The sequence below is a fragment of the Arachis ipaensis genome, chromosome B04, assembly GCF_000816755.2.
Source record: "Arachis ipaensis cultivar K30076 chromosome B04, Araip1.1, whole genome shotgun sequence".
NCBI lineage: Eukaryota > Viridiplantae > Streptophyta > Magnoliopsida > Fabales > Fabaceae > Arachis > Arachis ipaensis.
The window spans coordinates 121,540,561-121,554,365 of record NC_029788.2 but is presented as its reverse complement, the minus strand read 5'-3'; the positions used below and the strand labels follow the sequence as shown (position 1 = coordinate 121,554,365).

The 13,805-nt window shown below is 33.9% G+C and overlaps 1 protein-coding gene across 1 annotated transcript; it reads left to right on the top strand.

Annotated features, from left to right (window-relative positions):
- On the top strand, nt 8,974-12,329 carry LOC107638073 (B3 domain-containing protein At5g18090-like). Its single transcript, XM_016341248.2, has 5 exons — nt 8,974-10,262; nt 10,376-10,690; nt 11,003-11,390; nt 11,779-11,849; nt 11,947-12,329. The coding sequence occupies exons 1-5, from the start codon at nt 10,203-10,205 to the stop codon at nt 12,190-12,192; spliced, it is 1,080 nt and encodes a 359-aa protein (XP_016196734.2). The 5' UTR covers nt 8,974-10,202; the 3' UTR covers nt 12,193-12,329.

The following is a 13,805-nucleotide window of genomic DNA, read 5'->3' as shown; positions in this document are numbered from 1 at the left end:
ACTAATTAAGAATTAATCCATGGTCAATGTAAATTTCACATTACCGCATGTACAAAACGGAGTATATTTAATGGGTTAAGGAGACATATAGGACCCATAGAGGTTAAGCTTGATTGGAGGACTCACTTCCTCACACTGTTTGGTCTCGTGAGTGCCATCCCCACCATTGCCGACCCACTTCACGGGTGCACTAACCTTTTTCACCTCTCATTCTCACAATCTTATTATTCTTATTCTTCGCCACCCATGTCATTAACTACTAAAATAATAGAATATACTGTAATTTAATTCCAATAATATTAGTTGATGCCAATAGCCGAAAAGTATTATTACTTTATTAGAATATTTGCCTACGGCCTGCAATGTTCACTAAACTTGACCCTCAACGTGCTAGTTAATCGGTCATCACTCACTGCTGTGTTATGATGCATAAGGATACAACACGATACGAGACACATAAATACAAAAATTTTATAAGATTTATGAACGTAGTATATATAATTGTTCGGTAAGTCGGTTACCAGACGGTTCGGATCGAAATCCTGTGTGATGGTAGGGGCTTGTCGGGTTACGGACTTTCGGCTTGGAGTACGAAGTCCATGGACGAGTCCCCACAGACGGCGCCAATGTTTGGTGTGTCGGTTACCGGTCGGTTCGGGTGAAGATCCTGGGAGATAGTAGGGGCTCGTCGGGTCGTGGACTGCCGGTCAGGGGTGTGCAAGGACCCGAGCACTTCGTGTAAGAAAGGGGGGTGCCACCTGCAAAGACACTCCAACGCTCTTGTCAGTAAATGTGCAGGCAAAAAAGGGTGATGTGATGTGTGACGTACTTTAGGGGAAGAGCAAGTCTTCCCCTTATATACTGTCAGTAGTGGGCCCGATGAGGACAGGCCCACTTTCTCAGGAACGCTACCCTACAGCCGTATATGAGCTGTCCTGGACGTGTGTCCGGGTTGGTTGCAGGACGCGTGTCCGGGTCGGGTGGTGTTTGGGTCGGGCCGACCCGTAGGAGTTTTGGGCCAGGCCGTAACAATAATATGTTAGAAAAGGAAGAGAAAGTAATAGGAAAGGGAAGAGGAAGCAATAGGAAAAATGTTTGGGAGTATTTAAATTGTCTGTTCAAGTTATCTGGAATGATACAATATAAAAGGGTATTTATAGATATTAAGAGAATCGTAATAATAAAGACGTAATCTCTTATAATAAATATTCAGATATACCAAATAATACTAATTAATCCTAATTAGTCGTAATTATATTCTAACATTCTCCCTCAAACTCAAGTGACAACTTGAGCTTGAAACTTATTTAAAACTAATAAAGAGAAAAAAAAACTGCATAAACTGATAAAACGGGTACAGATGGAACTGTCGGAAGAAAACGCAGATGGAACTGTGTCTGAAGTACAGATGGAACTGCCGCTAGTTTGAAGGAAGCGCAGACGGAACTGCCGCTTGTCTAAAGGAAGTGCATACAAAACTGCCGGAAGTAAGCGCAGATGGAACTGCTACGAGAGAATGCAGACGGAACTGCCACTAGAGAAGAGAACGTAGATGGAACTGCCACAAGAGAACGCAGACGAAACTGCCGAAAGAGAGCGAAAACTATATGATTTCTTCAAGAGAATAGATAAGCAACGGATGATAATGGTATTTGATCATTCGACTCGGAAAAAAGACAGAGAGAACAAACTAGTCGATGAGATAAAAAAGTATCAATTGAGTAACTAAAGATAAGGGAAAATGGCATGAAAAAATGCAAAAACTACGGTAATTTCACGGCAAGGAAAACAACCTATCATCTTCAAGGAAGATACCATGGCTCTGATACCATGTTAGAAATAAGAGACTAAAATGGAGAAATGATTTGTGTATTATTAAGTGTATTCAAGTTGTTTATTCAAGTTGTCTGTTCAAATTGTCTGGAATGATACAATATAAAAGGATATTTATAGGTACCAAGAGAATCGTAATAATAAAGATGTAATCTCCTATAATAAATATTCAGATATACCAAATAATACTAATTGATCCTAATTGGTCCTAATTATATTCTAACATATAAAATATAAAGTATTTTTTAAATAATTATAATAATATTTTAATATTTTATTAATATTAAAATATAAAATAATTTTTAATTATTTTTAATATATTTTTTTAATTATATAAAATATTTAAAATATTTTTATTTTAATAAATAATAATATATATTATTTTTAAACTTATTTTAAAAATATATGTTAAGAATAAAATTAAAAACATGCTTAACACGTGATGTATTTAGATGTGTTCAAACGTGTAAAATATTTATTTTTTATTAAGACACATTTAGATATCACAGACACGTGTATCGGATAAGTGGTCAATAAATTAAAAATCGTGAGCAAAATATGTCCAATATGCAAACACTATACCTCAACATAATTGGAGCCACTTAAATAAAGACGTCTAAAACGTCTTTTTTTAAAGATGTTTTCTAGTAACTAAAATTTAACACATAATCGATTAAACCATGTTATTTTTGTCAAAATTAGACCAAATAAATTAATTTGATCGAAAAAATAGTGAATCAAATCTTGACTTAGTCTAAATTAATATTATTTTTTATAGAAAATGACTACAATATCCTTATTATAAAAAATGACTAAAATACTCTTATTATATATATTAATTTTGAAAATCTTAAATTCTAGTCCTTTACTTCTCTGCCATTATAATTAGGTCAGACAAATTAATTTAATTAAAAATATAGTAAATCAAATCTTGAATTGATCTAAATTAATATTATTTTTTATAATTACAATATTTGATTTACTATTTTTTCGGTTAAATTAATTTGTCTAACCTAATTTTGACAAAAATAACACGACTTAATCAATTATATGTGTTAAATTTTAATTAATTAAAAACATTTTTAAAAAAAGACGTTTTAGACATCTTTATCTAAATGACTCCCCAACATAATATCCGTGCTTAATAGCGACTATATTTAATAATGTTACTTTTAACTTATTAAAAGTGATTAAAACCAAAGAGTGTAGTTCAACAAAAGCGATTAATCCTCTCTTAAAATTAGTTAATATACTCAAAACTCAAAAGTAAGATACTTCGTCTGTTTAAAAAGAAATTATTAACTTCAGTAAATTTTGTGGGTATGCATTATCATATAAACTAGAATTTTAAGTGGGAGTTCTAATTCATTTTTTTAATTATTTTTTAGTTCTTAAATAAGTATATGTATATAATTTAAAAATTAAAAAAAAATAGATAGAAGGATAAGTTAGAATTTTTTATTATTTTTCTATAAATTATTCCTATTGGAATACCACTTAGTATATATTGTATATAATGGAATTGTTCTCTCTTAGTACGTAATGGTAGGGCCTTTGCTTTTTGTGTTCTAGAAATGTGTCATAGCCGCAAATATTAAGAGCGTGACATATAATTAACATTTTGTGTTACAATAGCACTCATCCTTTGCCATGCTTCTCATTTTTTCAATAGTGGGCCTTTGTGGATGTCATTCAAACACAAAGATAGCTCCTCTTCAAAACCATCACCAGCCCATTCTATTCCCATTTCTACATCCACTAAATTCTAATAAAACATGTCTTTATCTGTTACAAATCATAAACCCTAACTTTACTTATTTTTCTCTGAGTTGAATTTAATTATTAGTTTATTATATATTAATATTTAATTAGATATAGGTATTTTATATACGTTATATTTTTAGTGACATTATAATATATAATTAGAAAAATGTGCAAAACTTTTTTAAAGTTCATATTTCAATCTATCATGTATTTATTTATTTTTATTGTGCATTAATGTACTTACTATATTTAATTTAATATTTATAATTTTATGCACATAATATTTACAATTACTCATTTATTATATAAGATAAAATTACTCGTTTATTCTAATAGTAAAATTTTGTGTACTCCAATTTTTTTTATTTTTTAGACACAAATTGGAGGGTCCGATTTGTGTTCTCAAAAATCGGATGGTCCAATTTTTGCTGCTAATACGTAAAATACTTATACACTCCATATCTTAATCATAAAACAACTAAAGATGGAAAAAGCTTTGTTGGGATGGTACATTTAACGGCTCTTTTTTTTATGGAAATAAAAATGATATATTTTAATATTGGGGCAAAAAACCCATATATACCAAGGAGAGATCAAAATTACCGAAATCAGCCAAACCAGAAATTCAAACCTGAATCAACCAGGACGAATTATTATATAATTCGAATCAATAAGATTCGAATTATACTCTCAAGTAATTCGAATTGATATAATTCGAATTATCTCCATGCAACAAATGAACGTAATTCGAATCAATATGATTCGAATTATAGTTATCCAAAAAATCATGTAATTCGAATCAATACGTTTCGAATTTACATAACCTATTTCGAACTTAGTTAACTCGAATTACTAGGAGAAGTTTATGATAGAGAGGTTCGAATCAAGTTGATTCGAATTAGGGTTAAAACAGATTTCCATAGTAATTCGAATCAAGTTGATTCGAATTACAACTGTTTCGGCTATAAAAGGAGTTCGAACCAAGTTCATTCGAATCAGTTTGTCTTTCTCTAACCCCACCAAATCCCAGAGAAAACGACCAACCTTTCGTACGAGTAAGAGGAGATCGCCTTTTTTTGTCGATGGGGGACGATCCGGGAAGGCTTTATCGTTTGGATGGAGTTGCGCACATCGCCGGTGTCATCAACGACGAGGTTAGTGGTTTATGGTTTAGCGTTTTATGATAACGGTATTTGTTAATGGTTTTTGATAATGGTTTATGTTACTGTTAGTGGTTTAGGATAGTGGTTTAGGAGAGTGGTGCAGGCTAGTGGTTTATTGTTAATGGTTTTTTATAGCGGTTTATTTTAGTGTTAGCGGTTTAAGCAAGCGGTTTAGGCTATTGGGTTTTGTTAGTGGTATTTGAAGTTGGTTTTTTTAAGCGGTTTGTGCTAATTGTTTTGGATAGTGGTTTTAGTGATGGTTAGCGGTTTAGGGGGTTTTTTGAGTTGGTGGTGTATGGTAGTGGGTTTTGTTAATGGTCTTGTTATAGCGGTTTATTTTAGTGTTAGCGGTTTAAGCAAGCGGTTTAGGCCAGTGGTTTTTGTTAGTGGTATTTGAAATTGGTTTTCTTAAGGGGTTTGTGCAAATTGTTTTCTTAAGGGGTTAGTGCAAATTGCTAACTTACGTAGAAGACAAGTGCTAATAGATTAAGAAATCTCCTATTGATTTCCAGCAGTCCCGCTGGGGCCTGCGCCTTGTGGACAACTACGCCTGGTGTGACCTGGCTGCCTGCAGAGGCCACATCTCTTTGGCCGGTTCGGATCTGCTTCATCCATGTTGGTGCGGATTCTTGTGGATCTAGGACGACCCTCCCGCGCACGCCTCATATTCGGATCCGGTATAACGGTTGGCCCTGCATAAGGTGGCCAGAAACCCTCTGTAATGGGTGGTGTAAATCCCATCTGATAGACACCGAAAACGGAACTCAGGCGATAGACCTCGTGGACGTAGGGCTGCCATGTAAGTCGTGAATAAGCACAACATGCCAGTGCGTGTGGACAGGGAAAATGAAGTGCTTGGAAGTATCCACAATCACAAGTCTTAGAACCTAACGAGACCCTGTACGTACCAAGGGAGAATGAACTGAGCCCCTAGTCAGCGCATTCGTCGAGAGGTGGCGGCCTGAGACGCACACCTTCCACATGCCTTTCGGAGAGTGCACCATCACTCTTCAGGACGTCGCATACCAGCTGGGGTTGCCAGTGGACGGAGATTACGTTAGTGGTTGCCTGACAGACTTCCACCTTTATATTGAGGGTGGGAGACCTGCTTGGCAGTGGTTCCATGAGTTGCTCGGTGTTTTACCTCCCGAAAACCAGGTGCAGAAATTCGCAGTCAACTGCACGGATCTGAACGAGCCTGCCACGGTAGCTCCCCCGCATCCTTTTGCCATGGGTGGGACCCCAGCATCGGTCCAGACTGTTGGGTCACATTCAGTTGCCGGCCCGTCATCATCCAGACCCGTGCATTCTGCGCGTGTGAGCCCGATACAGCCAGTTCCGGATGACAGCGACGAGTCTATTGAGGATGAGGAGCCACTTATACGGAGGAGTTTCCGGACACGGGTGCCACGCCGTTGCGGCACTGGATCGCACCTATTTAGATGATTTATGGATAGTGGTGTATGTCATGTTGTTATATTTATATTTATGTTGTCTACCTTATTGGTTGGTTATCTTTGTTATGGTATGTACGTTGTAGTTATGTTATTTGATGTTATGGTATGTACTTTGTCCGCTGTCGGAGACTCATCCGAATGAGCCATGTGCACCCATTCCCAAATTCAGAACACTTTCCCACATACCTCCGATAATCAGACTCAACGACCTTGTACTGGACCCCTCGGCGGATACTGTACGTCTTCACATTGAACAGCGCCTCATCTTTATCCTGAAATTGTTGGCCAACCTGAAACTCGTTCACACCGGCAGACCCCTCGGTATCTCTAGCGCCAAATCCTGAGGGCAGCAGAGCATTTTCGTCCTGCCGCATGGCATCCAGCTCCAACGAGGAAAAATGGGGTGGATACTGCTGTGTGCCAGAACTAGATCCACCTGTAGCCCTTCTCGGAACAGTAGTTCCAACATCATCGCCGCTTTCATCAGCGATCAAATCCGGCTCCACGTCATCGTCATCTGGATCATCAAACAAACCATCACCAACACCAGCCGGTGTGGGACAATGTACCTCGGTGGGAATATGTTCCCCATGCCGAACCTCATCTCCAACATTCCCGCCCAGATCGACGGCAAACGAAGGGGACGCAACAGGCTGCATTGGTGGCTCATACACAGGAGCAGAGGACGAAGCAACAGCAGGTCTCGAGCTCGACCCGGCAACTGCGGCTATAGTATTCGCATTCCGGTTTGAACCTCCCGAGCTAGATACCACATCAACCAACTTAGCCAACAACTCTGGTGTCCTTACCTCGGGAAACTGCCTACGACAAAGAAACATAACCTGCAAGTCCTCGTTACTGCCGATTGTGGAACAATCAAACTTCACGGTGTCATGGAGCACCGCTGTTGGAATGCGGTAATAAAACTTCTTGACCCTTTTAACTCCTTCGAGACCAAGCTTATCCAGCACACAGCTAACAAGAGCATCGTAGGTGGTTGTTGGCGTCACGATAATACATAGTGGATCCTTATCAGTGAACTTCACCCCGGATCGAGTTTTTCTCTTAATCGACCCTCTATAATGTACCAACACTAGGAAACTCTCCTCACTAGCCATCTCCCCACTTTGTTCACAGCATCATGAGTTCACAGCATATATATATAGCCCTGGTTCGTGCTATATATATATAATTCGAAATAATTTGTTTCGAATTATCACAACCTAGCCTAGTAATTCGAACTAACTAAACTCGAATTTGTTACTTATAATTCGAAACAATTTGTTTCGAATTATGTTGAAACACAAACTAACCTAGTAATTCGAATTAATAAGACTCGAATTCTTCATATATATTTCGACACAAGTTCATTCGAATTACCTTATGTTCTTACCTTCATAGTAATTCGAATCATATTGATTCGAATTACTTTAACTCTTGCATGCATATAATTCGAATGAAATCAATTCGAATTACTTGAGATCATAATTCGAATCTTATTGATTCGAATTACATAATAATTGGTCCTGGTGGATACAGGTGAAGATTTTTGATTTGGCGGATTTAGGTAATTTCAAGTGCTCCTTGGTTTATTTCGGTTTTTTGCCCTTAATATTGTAAGTTTTTTGTGTTTTTTAAAATTGTGGAAGACACACAAATAAAAAGTATCTCAAAATTTTTTAATTTTTTTGACATAAATTAGACCGTCTAATTTCTATATCTATCACAAATCGAACGATCTAATTTCTGTATCTCTACAAATTATATCTCTAACAAATTAAACGATCTGATTTCTATTTCTTTAATTAAATGATTCCATATTTGAGAACAGTATACTTTTCAAAAAAACAACATTACCACTTTAATATCAAAAACAAAAGTGACATTTAACTTCTAAAATTAGATGGTGATTTATATGGAAATCATGACTGGCGTATAACTAAAGTGATTATATGATGTTGATGCCATTAATGACGTGTATATATTTGTAGTAGGCTAAAACAGCTAGCTGCAGGTCCAGAGAAGAAAAATCAAATAGATGCAGAGACTAACAACACACTTTTTTTCAGGGGATTGATGATGATAAAAAAATTACAAATTTGGTAAAAAAAAAAATATAATGTAATTGATTTTTTTTAAAAAGTTAACTTATTTTTGAAAAGCGTTGACGGAAAAGGGATAGTGTAAAAAATATTAATAAATTATATAAGTAGTAAATCAAATCAATTTAATTCAATTTACTACTCAACATGCTGAATCAGATTCATTTGATTTGATTTGCATGTAAATCTAATCAAATTGATTCGATTTACATCAAAGTGTTTAAAACAGAAGTGTAACAAATGATTTAGGACATTTATGCAATTTCAAACCTTAAACTATTTTTTCACGTAAATTATCCTAAAATTTTCATCCAAAATTTATTAAGAGCCTAGTTTCAATAACCAATGAATATTTTTCAATAAAATCAGACTACGTCATATACAATTTCGATGAAAAGAGACAAAAGAAAAAAGGAAAAAAGGTGTACATCTTGCAAAGTTGCAAAACTTTTGTTCTGCAACCAAATGCACATTTTCGGTGACATGATTCGCAATTGATCAAACTCTGGTAATCGAATTTTAATAATAATAATTGCACTAATAAGTATTTATACATAAGAAAAAATTTTGCAAATTTGTGAATTTATTTATCACATGTTGTGGTGTATGTGATGGTGTCAGCAAGATCAAGCAAGAAGAATTAATGAACAAGTCTTGCTTAGCCTGGTGTCCAACATTTCAAATCTAAAGACAAAAAAAAATAAAATAAAATAAAAAATAAAAATCGAAGTGTATGTTTAGCTGGAATAAATGCATCACAGTTTACTACATTATAAGGCTGAACATCATAATTTCTCAAAATTTTCCAAACTAGGGTTGGTGATGGTATGAATCAAGCTGTCAATTTAATTGTTTCGATTCAATTTATAGTATTTGATTTGGAGGAGTAGTTGTTGTGTAATGGTAGTATGGTACACAATTAATAAAGATCTGAATCTGATGAAGAAATTCATCATCAATGCATGGCCCTTGTCTCCGTCATCATTCTCTATCTTCCAATTGATGCACTGCCATGATTTTATGTTGAACTTTAATTAAGTATGGCTAAACCGATTGAGTCATCACACTTTTTTATTTTTAAAGAAGAAGAAGCAGCTAGAGGTTGAGCTGAAGAATCCAGAAGAAGAGATCCAGAAGACGAAGAAGAAGATCCAAATATTCTTTTCTCTTTGCTTTAATTTTCTCTCATTCTTTTTAAGTTATGAACTAGCTCTTATTATATTTTACCTGTGTTGGTCTTCTTTCTCTTGAAGTGTTCTTGAACAAACTCATCATCATCATCATCATCATCAACATCTTTGTTATTCTCAACATCATACTCCTTATAATAAGCTACCCTTAAAGTATTGGTATCATATACTTTGACTTCAAAACGAGACATTCCATTGTAGTCAAAAGTCAACAACCACTCGTAACTCAAACCACACAACTCCACAACCTTTTCCCAACTTTGTTCCAACCAAATATTTTCTCCTCTTTTGGTCCAATTCACTTTCCTCTCAACACCATAAGGTAACACCAACTTTATAGGGTTTGACATTCTTTTCCAATATTCATTTGCACATTTAGGAACCATCTATAACAATAAAATAAAAATAAACATAGTTAATAACTATATATGTCACAATTCACATACATAGGAGATAATTAATTGGAATCTATTTCTTATCAGTTATGCCACATACATTTTTTAGCTTCTTCCTTTTAACAAAAATTAACATATGAGAGAAAAAGAATGAGAGAAAATTAAAGCAAAGAGAAAAGAAGATTTGGATCTTCTTCTTCGTCTTCTGATTCTTCAGCTCAACCTCTCGCTGCTTCTTCTTCTTCTTCTTCTTCAGCTCAACCTAGCTTCTTTTACTTCTTCTTTTTTACTACTTACAATGACTTTATATGAAAGAGGTTTTTTTAAAATTCTTGTTCAAAGCTTTCAGCATGAGTTGGTAAGTTTTCTTTTTCTTTTTTCCCTTGTTAATTTTATATTATTCTCTGTTCCCATTCATAATATACAGATAATATTAATTAGTTATTATTTACATGCTTGCTTTGATTACAGAAAATTCCTAAAGCTTTTGTGAAAGAATATTGGAGAGGAGTATCAAATCCTATAGTGTTAAAGCTACCAAACACTCTTAAACAAAGAGTATATTGGATTCAAAAGAATGAAGATGAAATTTGGTTGGAAGAAGGTTGGGAACAAGTTGTGAAAGATTTTGGCTTAGAACATTCTCAATTTTTGACTTTTGACTATAAAAGACGGTCTTGCTTTGAAGTCAAAATATATCCTATGAATGATTCTGAGATAATGCCTCCTCATCATCAAATATGTTTCTTTCAGGTTCTTGTTCACAACAAGTTTCACCAAAAGCTGGTAATTACTATTCCTTTTTTTTAATTTAAATATTGTTAGGGTTAATTGCACTTTTATGCGATTGAATATCATGTTGATTTAATTATAATTGTTATTTTCGTGTGCAAATTCATGTTTTAAAATTTCTTAAACATGATACTTTAAACATTCTAAAGTTACATATGCATATGTTAATTTTTGTTAAAAGGAAGAAGCTAAAAAATGTATGTGGCATAACTGATAAGAAATAGATTCCAATTAATTATCTCCCATGTATGTGAATTGTGACATATATAGTTATTAACTATGTTTATTTTTATTTTATTGTTATAGATGGTTCCTAAAGGTGCAAATGAATATTGGAAAAGAATCTCAAACCCTATAAAGTTGGTGTTACCTTATGGTGTTGAAAGGAAAGTGAATTGGACCAAAAGAGGAGAAAATATTTGGTTGGAACAAGGTTGGAAAAAGGTTGTGGAGTTGTGTGGTTTGAGTTACGAGTGGTTGTTGACTTTTGACTACAATGGAATGTCTCGTTTTGAAGTCAAAGTATATGATACCACTACTTTAAGGGTAGCTTATTATAAGGAGTATGATGTTGAGAATAACAAAGATGTTGATGAAACTGAGAACGATGATGATGATGATGATGATGATGATGATGATGATGATGATGATGAGTTTGTTCAAGAACACTTCAAGAGAAAGAAGACCAACAAAGGTAAAATATAATAAGAGCTAGTTCATAACTTAAAAAGAAATTATTATCTTAATCTTTTACTTTAAGACTCAAGATCAAAACAAAACTTAAGTGACTCTTTTGTGATTATCTATATAATGTTTTGGTATTTGATTATATTGTATGGTTCAAATATAAAATTAGATCAATTTATCTTCTTTTTTTTCATTTTACCAATTTCGATATTTTTCTAAAATTACTACTCCCACTAGAATCATCTCTAGTTCTCTATTGTATTAAATGCTGAAAAAATTTATGTAAATTTGTATAGGTACTTTGCTGAGAGCAGCTTTCACTTTTTTCACCATATTATTTATCATTTTTAATTAGTATATGTCTTTTTCATATTAATCTATTTTGATAATTGAAGTTAATGGGAGCAATAGGAATCCCAGTTTCAAGATTCGAATTCAAGAATCATATGTTGGGTCAACATGCGTGGTAAGTAGTTTATGGATTGTTGTTTTGTGTTATGTTGTCTTTCACTCATTTGAAACTAACCACATTAATCATTGGAAAACATGTAACGTTTTTGTAGGCAATACCAGCAACGTTTGAAAGGAAGCATTTGGAGGAAGGACCGATTCGCATGATTGTGGGTAATAGAGCTTGGACTGTGTGCTACAAAACTTGGAGAGGAAGGGCCAGATATCGCAAACACAAATTGCAAAGTGGGTGGCTCAGATTTAGAAGAGAGAACAATTTAGCGGTTGGTGATGTTTGTGTCTTTGAGTTAACTAGCGAATTTCCTCAGACAATGATTGTCAGAGTGCAGAGTGGATGATCTTTTTATTTACGGATTTACCCTTTTCTTGTTAAGTATTTGGTGTGATGGTTTAGTTTGTAAATTGACAATTCAATCAAGTGGATAATTCTAGCTTTCTTTAGTTATTGAGAAAAATGTCTAGCTAACTACTCAAATTTCTGTATTTTGTTGATTGTTTTTGTGTGTTTACAAATGGTACTCTTAGCCACTAATTTGTTAGCTTCTAGTTAATTATTAACATCACACTACTTTTTTAAAGCAAAATTTCTTTTTACGGCATCAATAGAATTTGTTATAGTCTATTATCTTTCATTTCACACGTGTTCTTATTCAAATCTGGTAAATGTATGGACTAATAGAAAAGGATATCGGAAAGGATTTCAACCTTTTTTTTAGTTGGGTTGGGAAAAAAAGAGAGAAGAAAAATAAAAACCAATACAATCTATTTGGCAAATATAATCAAGAGAAAATTAATCATCAATCACAGCAATAGAAGAAAATAGTTTTTGTACAATTAGAAGATGAAGATTGATACGTAGCCAAAAACTAAGAAAATTCAATAGGACAGTAGTATAAATTTTACATTCTGGCTATTTTTTTTGGATATGAGAAGTATGTGTGTTATGTATTGTTGTGGAGAATGTGGGTACTAGATATGTATGTGGGACAGTTTTTTTTTAAATAAAAAATGAAGAAATCAGACCATTCGATTTCTTTGTAAAAAAATTAAGCTTACTAATTAGATAGTCCGATTAGTGTGGAAGAGAAAATTTAAATTTTGGCGAAAGTAATCGAACCCTCCGATTTGTGTTTAAAAAATTAGACGGTCCGATTTTTGTTCCTGACACCACAACTGCGTAAAGTATCTATACACTCTATAACTGCGTCCTACGCCGTTCCTCCTTCCACATCTAAATTAAAAATTGTCATTATTTGCATGTGCATAAGAGAGAAAATATGGCTATAAGTTCAAGTTTTGATGTAATGTACAATTGTACATGTAGCAAAAAGGTTCTATTGTACTTGATTGAATCCCAGTAGGTTAAATACTTTTCTGTAAAAATAAAATAAAAATATGTCGTTTCCCAAAGAAAGTGAATAAACAAAAGCTGTATTTGCGGAAAAAACGAGCATTATTTGATGAAAAAGTAAAAAGCTAGGACAATGGAAGTGAATAGCATTTTTGGAGAGGGCAGTGCTACCGTGATGAAAGGAAAAATTTTTCTTTCATACTAAAGCAAAGTGGAGTAGATGGCTGTTGGACGCTTGTAAAGATGTTTCCCAAAAAATAACAAGTCTGACCGAAGCAGAAACAGCAGGCTTTAACATGTAAAAGTGATTAATATGATAAATAGTACATTATGTTAATTAATGTGGTTAAATGTTTGGGCCATTTTTATTTCAAGTCCAATAAAATTTTTTGAAGCTGGGTTATTCATTCAAGAAGAATAGATTGGGATGCTGTATCTTTCTCTGGGCTTAGTCCCAATAATATTTTTGCTTAAATTTGCAACCGACGTTATTTATTTATTTTCTTCTTTAACCATATAATTTTTCATATATTAGGATCATATTGTTATAAACAAATAATTTTTTTACAACAAACTTGGCAACTATAATCAACCATCATT